This window comes from Protopterus annectens, chromosome 5.part0 (genome assembly GCF_019279795.1).
Source record: "Protopterus annectens isolate FY-2018-M chromosome 5.part0, PAN1.0, whole genome shotgun sequence".
In the NCBI taxonomy this organism is placed as follows: Eukaryota; Metazoa; Chordata; order Ceratodontiformes; family Protopteridae; genus Protopterus; species Protopterus annectens.
Genome location: NC_056735.1, coordinates 1179965330 through 1179981266, shown reverse-complemented (window position 1 = coordinate 1179981266; position 15937 = coordinate 1179965330). Strand labels below are relative to the sequence as shown.

The following is a 15937-nucleotide window of genomic DNA, read 5'->3' as shown; positions in this document are numbered from 1 at the left end:
AAAGATAGCAGGAAGTTGAGCTCCCTTTAGTATTGTGAGTCCATCTTGGCACTTCAGAAGAAAAACTGTGATTTTAATAGAAGAGCAGTGAATTGTGAAGCCACTGTTATACCTTTCAAGTGTTTTTGCAGTGGGGTGCTGCCTTTCACTGCCACTTATATAGACTTACTCCAAGATCATGGTACCTCATAGATAGGACAGTACTTTTAGATATTGTAACTTTGGACTTAGTGAGTGTATCCTTTTCATTTATATTCGTAGTTCCATTATTCGAGGAATCTTGGCTATGATACTCCTGCTTTGAACATGTACCTGAACAGGTGTGATCTTGGCTTATTTAATCTGGACCCACAGAACCATTTTTATTATATTGCCGAATACCTGCATTTTGCACTCAGGGAATATTGCCATACATATGCAGACACCTTAACTGTCCCTTCTGACTAGCGGTTATGGTGCTGGCAGGAAATGAAGCAGTTTCAGAAACAGCCTAATACGCTATTTCCTTCCTATACAAGAAGTAACAGAAGCATACAAAGGGTAGAAGGGATTGTAACTAGTCATACGACAACCTATATCTCAGAAGTGGAGTGGTGTGAATTTGGTGCAAGCCACAAAAATTGAAGCATTAGTTTTTAGTATACTTTGGAGTAAAAGTATAAATCCTTAAATGGTTCAAAAGCTTTAATAAGTAATCCAGGTGCTAAGACCACACCAACAGTAGCAAAAACGGCATGTTCAGTAGCTTAAAGACTTTGGGTGCATATTGCAGTCACAGGAAATAGGGAGGGTTGAGATTAAGAAAAAGTTGAAAGTGGACACTAATTACAAATCTTTTACAGTGGAGTCATTACTGTGAGCAAAAGGTACAAGGTAGGCTTAAACATTATATTCCTAAGGCGTTACAAATTTTATTCCTTTTTTCTTTGCAGAGTGGGGCGTGAAGATGCACAAAAGAGGCAGGACATTGTTCTGAGTGGACATTTCATCAAAGATGAACACTGCATCTTCTGTAGTGAAACATTGAACACTGGAGAAGGTATGATGTAAAGCTGCTTTGGGCCCATCTCTTCACTGTGCCACTGTTTTATTAGTGTTCCCTAAATAATTTATTCCTTAATTGGTGTTTTTTTTTCCTGCATTCTATTCAAGGCAGTTTGCAGCTGGAGTGATTATCAAGCCCTGACACAAACCAACAAACAACCAATCAACCCCATTTGCAAAGCTCTTCCCTTATGTCAGAGTATTTAGCTCACAGAATATGTAAGACTGGTAGTGAAGTGTGTGGTAGCAACCAGTATATGCATCTTCAGCCATTTGGAAACTATTAGTTTTATGGGAAGGCGGTTTGGTAATGACAATAGGGAAATCTTTTTTCTCCTTTCTTAAGTGTTCTGATGGACAGCTGTTTTACATTCCTAAAACAAAAATTATGGAGAGCCATGGTACCCTGATATTACTGACAAATTCTGAAACAGGCTGTCACAGACATTAACACACATCCCAAATAGACATGCTTTTAAGATAACTTTGAAAAAAATGTAAATGTTGCAGAACTTAAAATAAGCTGTACTCAACACATTTTAAAATGTCATCTGTTATCATTACATACATTTCTGATTACTGTTACTTGTGACCAAATACACTGCATCCCATCTTTTCTACAATAGTCACTGCACATTTTTTTCATCTTGTGAGCTTGTCATATTTCATATGTGTTTAATTCTTGCGACAATGTTTTGGTTGATTTACAGATTATTCATACACATGCAGGTATTTTATCAACTTGTATTAAGAGTTAATGGCTTGATTATGCATAAATATTTATCATATAGATCACTGCTTCAGTAGCCTTAGCTATATGAGTTATATCCTGACAAAGATATAACAGCAAGCCCGCTTCCAAAGCTTCAGGATACCTTCCACATACACAAACTGTCAAGCAGCTTGCGCTGAGCTCACTAAAAGACAAGCAAGGACACAAAGCCCTTCAGAGCTTCACGGTCTCCAAAGAGTACATGAGGCTTTCGAAGATCGATGGTCAGCTTGTGCTGTCCTTTACTGTGCAGAGAAGTTCCATTTGTGGAAAAAAAACTCCCATTTTCTTATTTTTTTGATGTTTTATTACATTCTTCTTCAGGAATGTAATTTTAAAACTAGCAGTTTTGTATTTTAATTGACTGTCTGGAGACTGTAACATACTTTTAAATGGAGCACTCATTTTTTTTCTTTCCATTAAAAGTAGTGTAAAGTAACTGAAAACATTTTTTTCTGTGGAGAAATTGTATTTATTTTTCTTTTTATGGGGCTGGCATAGTGTTTTGAAGTGATTTTTACAGTGTTTTTTCTAAAAAAAAGTACCTTTTGTGAACTATTAGTGTTTACCAGCAATTGCTGCTTGTCTTCCCCAGGAAAGATGTATCATTTTCAGCTTGACCATATAACAGACTGTCTTTTCCATGGGTGATCTTTCTTCCAGCCACAAAAAGAAAAAGGTAATCAGCCTTTGCCACCGCAGCAGGCTAGCAATTTGCCTCAACTGTAGGTGGGCGACTGTGCTGTAGCCATTGACCACTCATCTTTTACCACAGATCCCTCTGGTTTAGCATATACTGCCACTGTGGACCAAGGGTTAGCCACATCCTATGCGACTGTTGGGGTCACCTCACCCTCACTGGGCAATGGAGAGACACTCTCGTCAGTGCTAGGAGGGAGAACAGTGAAGGTTTCCCTGTTGTGACAGAATGCTGTGCCCATCCCTGGGGAAGCAGCTGCTGCCATTAGTAACATGGTTGGTCCAATTTTTGTCCTGTCAAAAATAAACAGAAAATCAAGCAAGTATCTTCTGTGGACAGGAGTAGTTTACTGGGTCTGTGTCTGGGTTTAATTCAGGCTATTGATCCTTCTTGCAAACTAGTTTCTGGTAAAAGAAAGAGTCCTCTTTTTCTGAAGAGATTCATGTTTCTGAATCTGGACAGCAAAATGCAGGGATGGATACAGTTTTTTTTTTTCTTCAGGTTTCTGATTCAGACTCAGAGGAGAGCTCAGTTTCTGATTCTTCCTGTGGGGAGGTTCTTCTTTCCCCTGAGACTGTTGCTAGAATGTGCCGGTGTTTTCAGTGGGAGAACACTGAGGTTTCTTAGTCCCTCAGTAAATACTATGACTCTTTACGGAGGGATTTTACGGAACCTACATGCATTCCTTCTGTTCTGTCTGCATTAGAGGATGTGTGTCTTACTGCCTGCAGTTTTCCTGATAGTCAGTCAGCTGCCCCTAAAAAGCCACATAGGATGCATAAAGTTCCTCAGTCTTTTAAATCTGTGTATACTATTCCCAATCCTGACCCAGAAGCCCCTAGCTTCAGTTGCTCCCACTGCTGTTAAGCACTTAGTCAATTCCAATCCTATTCTTTATGATAAAGCTGGAAAATTATTAGTAAGTATGGGAAAAAAGTGTATACTTCTGAAACTTTGATTTTCAGAATTTTGAAATGTCAGGCTTGTATGCTAATATTTATTCGGACAGTTTGTGAAAGTATGAAGAATGTTTTACCTGCAGTTTCTTCATCTAAGTAAAAATCAGCTTTAAATAACTTAGTTTCTTCTACTGCACAGGTCAATATTCATTATTTGCAGTGTGTGGGTATGACTGTTGATGTGTCTTCCAGGGCTATGGCTACTGGCACTGTGTTGAGGAGATTTACATGTCTACATTCTCAGAACCTCCCAGATGATGTCAAAATTGAGATTTTAAATTATCCTTTAGATAGACATTTAGTGCTTGGCCCCTCTGCTGCAGACATGATCAAAAAGTGTGATGATAGGGGCAAGGTGATCCAGGGAATACCAAGATTTTTCATCTCTCCTTTTCCAAATTGTCCAAGGGATTTTTTTATCTCCTCAACTGATTTTTGGCAAAAAGCAGAATAAACAGTTTCAACAAAATTCAAGTAAATAGAAGTTTAAGAAAAAAATGTGAGGATTCCAAAAAGAAGTCTCGAACCTCCCAAAACCAGGGACAGCCCAAATATTCTGTATGAGTATTCAAGAGATCTTGTGACTCCTTTCCACCCTGGCCCATTCGTTTTATTCCAGAAAGTCTGATTCTCTATTTTTTCTCTTTGGCACCAGATTGCTTCAGACAAATGTGTTCTGAAAAAAATTCATTAGGGTTGCTGGCAGCACTGGGAAGAAATTTCTCCTTTCCAGGGGTCATTCATTGCCCTCCAGATCAGACTCTTTTGTTTCCACCTGTTCTTCATCACATGCTATCCCAAGGAGTGATAGAACCAGTTCCTCCTCCCCAGTGGGGAAGGATTTTTATCCAAGGATGTTCCTAGTGTCAGAGAAATAAAATACTTGGAGACCTTTTCTGGATCTTTTCCCTAAATTGTTAGTGATAGTGCCCCAAACTGAAAATGATGTTACTTTTCAATTGTTACGTCTTCTTCCTCTTTCTAGTTTCCTGGTAACACTAGACTTAAAAGGTGCTTATCATCACATGTCTATTCATCCAGACTTCAGCTGTTTCTTAAGGTTTTCTGCGCCTGGATCACATTATCATTTTTTTACCTTACCCTTTGAACAATCCCCTACACCAAGAGTGCCCACAAAGTGTCTAGCTCCAGTTATTGCTCATTGCAGGCTACAGGGCATCCACATTTTTCCATAATTTGATGACTTGCTTATCTTTGCAGAGTCTTTTTCAAAGTGTCAGGAATCATTTTCTTACAAAAGCTGGGGGAGGTTCTAAGAGAACATTTAAAAGTCTTTCTTGACTCCCTCAGAGGATTGTGTTCCTGGAATGTCAACTAGATACCTCAGTTCAAAGAACTTTTCTTCCACAGGAAAAACATACAGGTCTTTATTTAGATCTGTTTCGTAGGTTTTCCACTCAGTATCGATTACTATGAGGAAATACCTCAGGATTTTGGGTCTCATGGCATCTATGAGTCTCATGAAATCCCTGGCAAGACTTCATATGAGAAAGGTACAGTGGTAACTAAAATATCTTTTGTCCCAGCATCAGTACCCTTTACTTTCTTAAATTCCAGATGTTTCAGACTTTGCTTAGGGAGCAGTTTCAGTAGGATAGAACTTCTATCCTACTGAAACTGCTCCCCAAGCAAAGTCTGAAACATCTGTGCAAGAGGTGTGGAACACCTAGGACAGATGCAAGCATACAGATATCAAGGAGATGCTTGCCCTAATCAAAGCACTTAACTCTCTGAACCATCATTGTTTTTTGGGATCTCTTCAAGTGGTTGCAGATAATACTCCAGTCATGTGGTACACCACCATCAAGGGGGAACCAGGTTAAACCATTTTATAGACTAGCCATTTTAACTTGGGATATAGCTTCATAGCACAGTCTCACTCTACAGGCATCCTACATGCTATTAGAGCAAAATTGTGTGGCATACTAGCTGAGCGGCACTAAGGCAGACCCTCACAAATGGAAACTACATCGGGGGGGGGGGGTCTTCCAAGATTTGATCCATCTGTAGGGAGTTCTTCTATTAGACATCTTTGCCTCTTCTCTGAACAATCAACTGTCAAGATTCTGTATCATGACTCCATGCAATAAGGCCTGGAAGACAGATGCCTTTTCTTTTCATTGGACAGGAATGTTCCTGTGTGCTTTTCTACACTTTCCACTAATATCCAGAGTACTTCTGAAGATTCAGAAGGAATCTCCCAAGATCACTGCTGATGCCCTTCTGGCCCAGGCAACCATGCTTTTCATTATAAAACAACAAGCAAGAAGTATTAGTTATAAGCAGCAACAACAAAGACCAACAGTGAGTCCCAGCTCTACTTTCCAAAAAGATAAAATTTATTCCGAACAAATCTTGTCTCTAGCGCCTCGGCCAACAGCCTTTACAGAGTAAAACAGTCAGACATATAAAACTTCCCAATATATACAAAAAGAACAATTGATTAATTATACAATCAAGTAATTAAGTCACATTAATAATACATATTTAAAGATACAATTCTTAAATAAGACTTTGCCAGTTACATTCTTTATTCATACCATATGGTTGTAAAGTCCCATATTTCATGATCAAGATAGATTCTTTTTGTCTTAACATATTTTTTTGCCACTCTATATTATTATAATAAAGAGGAACATGTTCCAATATGGAAACTTTTATATGGTCTATATTACCAAAATGTACAGAGTTAAAATGTTCAGCAATAGGGCTGTTTATTTTATTATTCTTTACATCCCTAATATGTTCTTTAATTCTTTCTGCTAACGTTCTTTTTGTTTCCCCTATATAATATTTATTACAACTACAAAATATGGTATAAATAACACCCTTGCTTATGCACGAGTATGTAGTTCCAGTAGTAAAATTCTTTCCATTTATTTTAACTACTTCATTTACTATATGTTTGCACACAGAACACTTTCCACAGGGATGGGTTCCTACAACCTTCATCTTATCTAAACTGTTAGTGCAAGGTTTTTTATAAATGCTATGTACTAGAAAGTCCTGAATACTTTTACCTTTTTTATACGATGTAATTAATTTGGTATCTTTCAGGGATAAAATATCTTTCTTAATGAAATTCCAATAGTCCATAATTAATTTATTAAAGATAAAAGAAAAGTTAGTATATTTAGTAACAAAAAACATTCTATCCTGGCTAGGTTTCACATTATTACAACTATTATACTTATAGATGTTATCAAGTATATTACCACTTTTTTTATTTCCAAATACTTTATATAGACTATTTTCTACACTTACTGGATTATAACCTCTAGCATTAAATATTTCAGCTGTTTTTAATGCCTCATTATAAGCTACTTCCATATCAGAATTTAGTTGCTTTATTCTAATAAATTCCCCATAGGGAATAGACGTTAAAGTATGACAAGGGTGACAACTGTTACCCCACATCTTCCAGCTGACTTCATCAAACTTTCTGTATATACCCGTGTGTATTGGAGAACCTTTATTACCCTTTAAAGAGATGTCCAGAAAGTTAACTTGGTAACCTCGTTGTACATCACTAAATTTAATCCCAAATTTATTATTATTTATTATATCAATAAAGTCTGTAGATGCATCAAAATTATCTTTACAAATAAAAATGAGATCATCAATAAATCTGAAATATTTCAGAACATTATTTTTAAAGAATGGTATTCTATACAGAAATTCATTCTCAAACATTCCCATAAATAGGTTCGCATAAGCTGGCGCAAATGCGGCCCCCATAGCTGTACCTGTCAGCTGTTTATAAAGAATGCCATTGAATTCAAAGATATTATTAGTTAAACAAAATTCAACTAATTCTAAAATGTAGTGAGTTTTAGGACTATCCCCAAAGAAAAATTTAATGGCTTCCAGACCCAATACATGGGATATATTAGTGTATAAACTCACTACATCCATAGTAATAAAGTACATTCCCTCAGACCAGTGTATGTCCTTAATCTTTTGAAGGAAATCATAAGAATCTTGTATATATGAGGGTAACATCAGAACATGTTTCATTAGAATTTCATGCAGTAAAGTGCAAAGGTTATAAGTAAAATAACCAAAAGCTGAAACAATAGGCCGGCCAGGTGGTCGGTCTAAGTTCTTGTGAATCTTAGGTAAGCAAAAAAACTTGGCAACTTTATTGTTCTTAATAATTATTTTTCGATCTACATCTGTTTGAGTTAAATAGTGTAACCTAATACCTTTTTGTAGTAGAGCATTAAGCTCTGCTTCTGCCTTTTTCAAAAAGGTTATATTGGTTTCACAATACACAGTTTTGTTGTCAAGGTGTTGCATACACATGCTATAATAATCACATGAATTCAGTATAACCAGTTTTCCCCCTTTATCTGAGGGTTTAAAAATTATATTATTATTCTTACTTAATAACTGTAACTTTTCCCATTCCATTTTTGTCAAATTATAAACATGCTTTTTACTTATAAATCCTTCTAGTTCTTTATCTAGTAATATATTTAACATTGATTCAAACTTCAATATATTAGCATTTTTACGTGGTGGAAGAAAACAACTAGTACTTTTTAACATATGAGTATCTAATAAATCATATGCATTATTTCCACCTTCCTCATCCGATAAACATGAGTAAAAGCTGTCGTTACTCTCTAAGTCACTCTCAAATATTGAATTTGTCTCATAGTTAACATTACTACCAGAAGTATTATCTAACCTAAAAAAGTGTTCCCTTAGATACATTTTACGGCATAACTGAAACAGTTCAATTTTAAGCTCATATTTCTTAGGTATACAGGTAGGTACAAACTTGAGGCCTTTTTCTAAAATAGCTATCTCAATGTCATCAAGTTTGTAATTTGATAAATTAACCACATAATTACTATATAGATTATGTCCATCTACCTTTCTTATAATGTCCATCGCCCGAGTCTCTGTGGCGTTCTGAGTTGGTCCAACCCCTTTTCCTCGTATTGACATAATGTCCATTTGATTCAGGAAAGGTTTTTCGAAAGGCTTCCGAATTGGCTGCCCCTGGTAATTCTGGAAAATTATCCCTTTTGTCTTCTTCCCATGACGAGGCCCCGCTTTCACCTGACAGGAAGTTCTTGTTTGAATGCTGTTCTAAAACCGGATTTCCCTTCTGAAAGGAGACACTCTTCTTTCGGCTTCTCTGATGACTCGGGAATACGAACGCCCTCTTGTGTTCGTAATCCCGTATGTCTCTTGTCAGTTTAGATTTTTTTCTTTCCACCAAATCTTTCTCATAATTTATTAGCTTCATGTTGATATTTAAAAGGAAATTCTCTAAAGTAGAATTAGATGTAATATTCACTAACTGTTCACAAACTTGTTTAGTTTCCACAACAAGTTTATCTTTTTTCATATTATCCCTTTCAATCAAAATTGACACCCATTCTAAGCTGCACCGATGTGCAGCCGCTATCCATCTTTCATGAAATTTAAGCTCCATCTCATTGGTAAGATCAAATGGTGTAGATGGATTCTTAATGGACCTTAAACCTCGGGGTGTAATGTCAAGTTCAACATACCTTTCTAGGCTGCCGATATTGTAAAATGTTGATGTTTCTTTAAAAATAAGTCTTTCCAGTTTAGAACACAGATCTTGTGCATCCGGATTATCGGAAATAAAGTTCTTTTTCCCCACCATAGCAAACGGATTAGTTGTAGTTCTTTTACGGGAGTTCTCCCATTTTTTTTATAATGCCCAGACTAGATCCACCTGGAACTTCTGGCATAGCATATTTTGTAGTCGATGTGTCAGCATCATTAGTAGGTATAACATTTGTGCGACCAGTATTTTCACCATTCCGATTAAACATCTCTATACCAGTTTCTCTGAAGATACGTGGAAAGGAGCACATGGACTCACTTGTCATTATAAAACAACAAGCAAGAAGTATTAGTTATAAGCAGCAACAACAAAGACCAACAGTGAGTCCCAGCTCTACTTTCCAAAAAGATAAAATTTATTCCGAACAAATCTTGTCTCTAGCGCCTCGGCCAACAGCCTTTACAGAGTAAAACAGTCAGACATTGATCCATCTGTAGGGAGTTCTTCTATTAGACATCTTTGCCTCTTCTCTGAACAATCAACTGTCAAGATTCTGTATCATGACTCCATGCAATAAGGCCTGGAAGACAGATGCCTTTTCTTTTCATTGGACAGGAATGTTCCTGTGTGCTTTTCTACACTTTCCACTAATATCCAGAGTACTTCTGAAGATTCAGAAGGAATCTCCCAAGATCACTGCTGATGCCCTTCTGGCCCAGGCAACCATGTTTTTCAGTTGGAACTGGCCAGGGGCAATTAGCACAAGCTTCCTCACAGAATGGATCTACTCACACAAGAAAAGGGTTGGTTCATATACCCTGACATCAGTCGTCTTCAGTTGACTGCCTGGATAATACGGTCTTAATTCCTCTAAGGCATCTGTTTGCTGAGGATGTACAGCAGGTACTAATGAAGGCAGGAAAGCCTGCTACTAGAAAGTTATATATTAGCAAATGGAAAATGTCTTCTATGTGGTACAAACAACATAACTAGCACCCATTCAGGATGTCAAGGTTGATTTAATAACCATTTCCACATCTCTGCCCATGGATCTTCCTCTTTCAATTCAGTCTTGTGTCAAAATGCTCTTTAAAATGATTTTGCATAAGAGGCCTCCAAGAAACTGGCGACTTGAGGTTCTTAACATGGAAAACAGTTTTGATGATTGCTCTGACTTCTGCAAGAATGGTTTCTGTGTTGCAAGCTCTTATAGTGAGCCAACCAAATCTCATTTTTCATAGGGACAGAGTTTCTTTGAGAACTAATTCTTCTTTTATACCTAAAGTGGTATCTGAGTTTACTTTAAGTCATTAACACCTATGTGGTATGGAATGTCACACCTCTAGCTGCCTGCATACATCTTGCTTTCCAGAATATTTTCTGCAAAAATAAACTTAAAAAGTAGAGATAAACAAATGTAAATATTTTGTGAACAGTGAAAGATCAGTAGAAGTATTCTTTATAGTGATAATGGTCATTGCATTCATAATCTTTTCTATAAATAGTGTAACATATAATATTAATCACACAAACCTCAAATTATATTTTTCATTAACTTTCACAGTTTTTTATATCTTGAAAACTGTATAACATAGACATATATTGTTACAATATTTTTGTTAATCAGACATAAGCTTTCACATGACAATAAAAAATGCCTCTGTAACTGCATGTTTATTGCAGTAGTTACAGAAATACGAAACGTTTAATTGTATAATTAGCAGTACTGATAATACTGGATATCTCTCAAGATGTGCTAGTTACAGAACAAATATCAAAGACAGCTTTCTTCAACAACATGCAATGTTTTTACTTAATGTCATGCAACAGTTTGTAAGTCATTTGGTTTTTGAAGTATTAAGTGCATATGCAAATAATTATTATTTTGTTAATTACTAACAAACAACTAGCAATATGTCTAGTGTAGTGTGATATAAACCAGAATTTGCAGTAAATTGCCTTCTCTCCCACGTTGATGTTTCATACCAGACACCTCAATAAAATGTAGGTCCCTCATTTATGGAAACATGAACATAAATATGAAAATATGAGCAATAAGTACCAAACAAAGACTGATTTCTTCATTGCAGGACAACCTAGACTAACATTCTTAGTGCAATTTTGTAACTCCTTGCCCTTTCTTATACTTCCTGTTATTAGCTGGTAAGTCACTTAGTTAAAGAAGCAAGGCCCAAAAAGGTCTGGATGATATAAGGATCTATGGATGTGAACTGGAAGTATACAAAAAAGGTGTTATAGGCATGAGTGAGTTAAGGCAAACTATCCATCACCCCATTTTCTTTCCTGAACCTAAAAATGAGGGAAAACATAATACACTGTGTGTTAGATGTCCACAGACAACTCAGGTACTATCTTGACAGAACTAAATCTTTTGTATCTTTGGATCAGTTGTTCATTTCTTGTGAAGGTGAGAAAAAGGGACAACCTGTGTCAAAACAGACTGTTTCCAAATAGTTGTCAGGGGCTGTTACCTTTTATTATACTCATCATGACAAAACTATTCCTGGCAGGGTCAAGGCCCACTCTACCAGGGCCTTAGCTTCATCTATGGCTATTTGGAAAGAGCTGGAGTCTAGAAGCATTCTAGCAGCTGCTAGTTGGTCTTTTGTATATACGTTTACAAAGCACTGTAAGCTTGATTCCTTATCTAGGTCCAGATCAAGCTTTGCAGGGACCATTCTCTAAGGGTTCTTGGACCTTTCTCCTTCCTGCCCCCAAATGTAGTTAGCTAAGGTAATCTACCCATATAGTTAAGGCTGATGCAGCAGTGATCAATATGATAAACATAGTTCAGTTGTACAATATGAACTTACCATTACAGTAGATGTTCGATTGATCACTGCTGCAGTAGCTGCTCCTTCCCTCCATAATCCTTGTTTTTGGTGTGTTTTTATGGCAGGGTGTGGACATTTATTTTTTGTTGTTCCTAGCATTGCCCTTGCAGGTTTCAGCCTCCCTCCCTGGTGGCAGGAAAGCTCTGAAGGGCTTCATGTCTTAACTTGTCTTTTAGTCAGCTCAGCTCGAGCTGCTTGACAGTTTGGGTGCATGGAAGGTAGCCTGAAGTTTTGGAAGCTGGCCAGCTGTTATATCCTTGGCAGGATATAATCCATACAGCTAACACTACTGCAGCACTGATCATTTGAACATCTGCTGTTATGGTAAGTTCAACCTACTCAACTGTACTTTCTCTCAGCTTTACTAGAACAGCTCTTGCATACTTAATTATTTCTAGAATTCATTATAGTTTGATAGTATTTGTAATGACATCATTGTCATTTATTGTACATTTAAAACTCAAAGTTGTATTAATTATATAGTAATTATTCTGTTACTGCATCTAACAACTGAATACCAAATGTTTCCTTGTACATTTTATCATGTAACAGTGTATAAAGACCGTTATTTTCAGATTTATCAGAGTGTAATTCTGTAATCCATACTAATAAATGACTCTGTGTCTCCTGATTATTATTGTTCTACACATGATAAAACATAGATGAGCTGGCCATTATGGTTTTTACAAATGGTTTCCAATAAGAGCACAGTGGTGACTCCCATTTAATTAAAAATTTACATTGCATACTAACAGGACTTCTGTAGTTCTAATAGTGTATGCTGATAAGTAACATTGCAGTTCTTTGTTGCAGTGTCTGTCCTATTCTTGGATTTAATTTTTATTGAAACCAGACTGAAGTTATTTTTAACCTTCTTGTGAATACAGTCCCTTTTAATACTTCATATCAAACAGTTTGTTATGAGCCTGAGTACTGTTTCATCCCATGAGTCCCAAACTGACTCTCTACAGCTGTCTGTACTGACGGGCCATGCTGCTGCTGTTAGTGCTCACGACAAGCACTAAAGCTGTAAGCTATTTGTGGGTACACCAGTAAATTGCCCTCCAACAAGTCTTTCTGGCATTTCTTCTCTAGGTGTTTAGATTTTTTGAATACTGTGACTGGGATGGACCCAGTTCCTAAGTCAAGGCATAATTAAAATTCACAATATCAATTTTGCTTCTGTCTTTAATGTTGTCCAGTAGTAGTGCACACCAAAAAACGTATTCAGAATTGCCTCATTATGTTGTTCATATGGGGTTATCTGTATTGGTACCATATTTAAGTGTACTTATTTTTTTTTTATTATCCCAGTTGCTTCTACTATCACTGGAACTATCCAGGTGTCTTTGTTCTATGTTAGTCCTCTAGTTTCTTCAGACTGTATACTTGCTGGTATGGAAATTTCAAAAATCAGTGCTGCCTTTCTCCTTTTCTCTTTGACCACAATATCAGGTTTTCTTGCTTTAACTATTGGTATTAGAAAATCCCATGTGATCATTACTTCTTCATGTCCAGTAATAATTTTTGTTCATGTTTCCAATGCCTGTCAGCTAACTATGGGTTTTAATGTTTACACATTCTCCTAGGTAACAACCTTGACACATCTTTCTCTCTTTCAGTACATAAACGTTCAGCCATAAGCATATTGCTGTCTTCCTTTGCAGTGTTGCAGTCTTTCTGCCATGTAGGCTTCCTTGACATTTCATTAAATTGTTTCTTAATATGGCCTTAATTACGAGTATTTCCCCCAGTTGAAAATACTAAACAACTCTTAAAACAGTTATCTTAATCTTTTATCGATGAGTTGTTCTGCAATTTATATTACCATCTCTAGCAATAAAATCATAATTGCTCTCATATTAGTCTGTCCCACTAATTTTTAACCTTTTTGTGGTGGTGTAACTCTACTGAATCTCATGAAACCTAAGCTTTCTACTTGCTGTGACCATGTAATACAAGTAGACTGTATAAGGCAATGAATAAATCTATCTAAATAGACATGGCTAAGTTTGTCTACAGTGCCTATTACATTTAGAATAGATACACAAAAAGAAAAGGTACTAACCCAGCACCAAGCTAACAAGGGATTCCAGTTACAAAATAAAATAACTGTGTCTCTAAACAAGACATATCTTTTTGGTTCAGATTTGACAGCTGCATGCCCAAACAACTTATGTTTAATACGCCTCCATTTACTGTTACTGCATCCTTATATGTGTGCTGTTGTCTGGTAGCAAGAGTGCAACTGTGGCACCTTTGTAAATGAAAGTGTCAGCATTTTTGAACATGCAGAGTTCTTGTCATGTAATTCATCTTATTTTGCAAAATCTTTTCTCACCTTTGCTCTGATTTTTGTTTGTCAGCCTTGTTGCTAATGTTGCATCACTAAAAGCAGTAGACTTTTATTTCTGGACTTTCTACAGGCTCTATAAATGAAATTCCTCTTAACCTGTTCCAGGAAAAATGTTTCTTCTACCTGTACAGGATGTATTGACCTAAATTGTTCTTGAAGACTATCATTCCTGTATAGAGGAGATTCCATGGTTGTTGTGTATACCCGGTCAGGGAATACTTCAAAAATGCCATGTAGTTGCAAGAATCACATGACAACACTGAGACAAAAGTATGACACCGCTTCTGCATCATGTGGGAGCATAAATGATTTTGGGTTCTTGGTCATCATCATTGATGCACTGTTTTCAGAGCTCTCACCCAATCAACTTTTAATCCATCCATCCACAACCCCCTTTTCCCATTTTTGCACATGGGGTCAGGGTTTTACTTCAACAGTGACAATCATCCAGAGCCAAGGCTCACTCTACAGGGTGGCTACCTTGTTGTGCCTGTTCTTCCATACCACACGCTCACATGCACACTCACACCTATGGCAAATTTACAGTGTCCAATCCACCTACCGCATGCCTTTGCAATGGGAGAGGAGAGGAAACTGAAGCACCCAGAGGAAACCCATGTGGACACAGGGAGGACATGCAGACTCCGCACAGAAGGCACCCCGGCTGAGAATCGAACTGAAGGACCTCTTGCTGTGAGGTGACAATGCTATCCGCTGTGCCATTGTGCCACCCCCCCCATTATAAAAAAAATAGCCAGAATGAGAACACTGAGATTTGTGACTAGCACTTTACAAACAAATTACTATTTAATGTTTATTGGAATGTGCTGTGGACCCTTGTTAGATGTTTGCAGAAGCCTAGGGTCTCAAGACGTAAAACCAGCTGGAAATCACTGGTCTATACTGTCTGTTAATAAGTGACATGTTTATTAACACAGCATTAAAGGTACAGAAAGTAATAGGTATATCTTCTTACAGAAGAGGAGATTTAAATATTCCAAATACCAATGGAAAAAGTACATACATTTTGAAAGGTCATCTTGACATTACCGAAATGTCAGTAGACCGAATTTCAAATAACTGAGACCAAAAGAACGAAGTTTCATATAACCGAAACTTCACTGTGCCGACGTTCAGATGTCTGAATGCTTGAAATGCTGACTCTCAAACTGAGTGGAGCAGTAAATCCTCTCATTTTCACACTGTAGTGCGATCTCGGAGTTGGTATATTTAATTTGCAGGGGGGTATGGGGGGTGCGGGGGGGGCGTAATCCCCCTGCAAAAGGTAAAATTTAAGATTAAAATGATTGTGAATGTTGGTTTAACAAATCTCCACTGAATATTTTTGTGGGGTACTTGCATGAATATTCAGTTGATTAATCTGTACACAGGTATTGGTTTGTGGGCGGGGTTTGGGGAGAGTTAGGTAGCTGCTCATTGCATTTAATTTGACAGGGCAGTGTTAAGCTGGGATGAGTTTTTGCTTTTGTTTATGTATTATGTGGGAGGTACATTGCACATCATAGAATCATTTTTTTGATAGTGAGTGATGTGCATTGTCAGCCTTCTGAGTTTTCGGCATTGTCATCTCCGTTATTTGAAAGTCGGTCTATTGACATTTCAGTAATGTCAAGTAGATTCATTTTGAAACAAAGGTAGCAAGTTTCAGAATATTCTGT

The 15937-nt window shown here is 37.0% G+C and overlaps 1 protein-coding gene across 18 annotated transcripts in view; it reads left to right on the top strand.

The window, feature by feature from the left end:
• Positions 1 to 15937, top strand: part of KIF1A (kinesin family member 1A) — a 2189582-nt gene that overhangs the window by 1153949 nt on the left and 1019696 nt on the right. For all 18 annotated transcript variants that reach the window (XM_044071047.1, XM_044071036.1, XM_044071035.1 and 15 more), the window contains one exon: positions 933 to 1039. In XM_044071047.1, coding sequence (XP_043926982.1) covers positions 933 to 1039 — 107 coding nt within the window. The remainder of the gene's footprint in view (positions 1 to 932; positions 1040 to 15937) is intronic.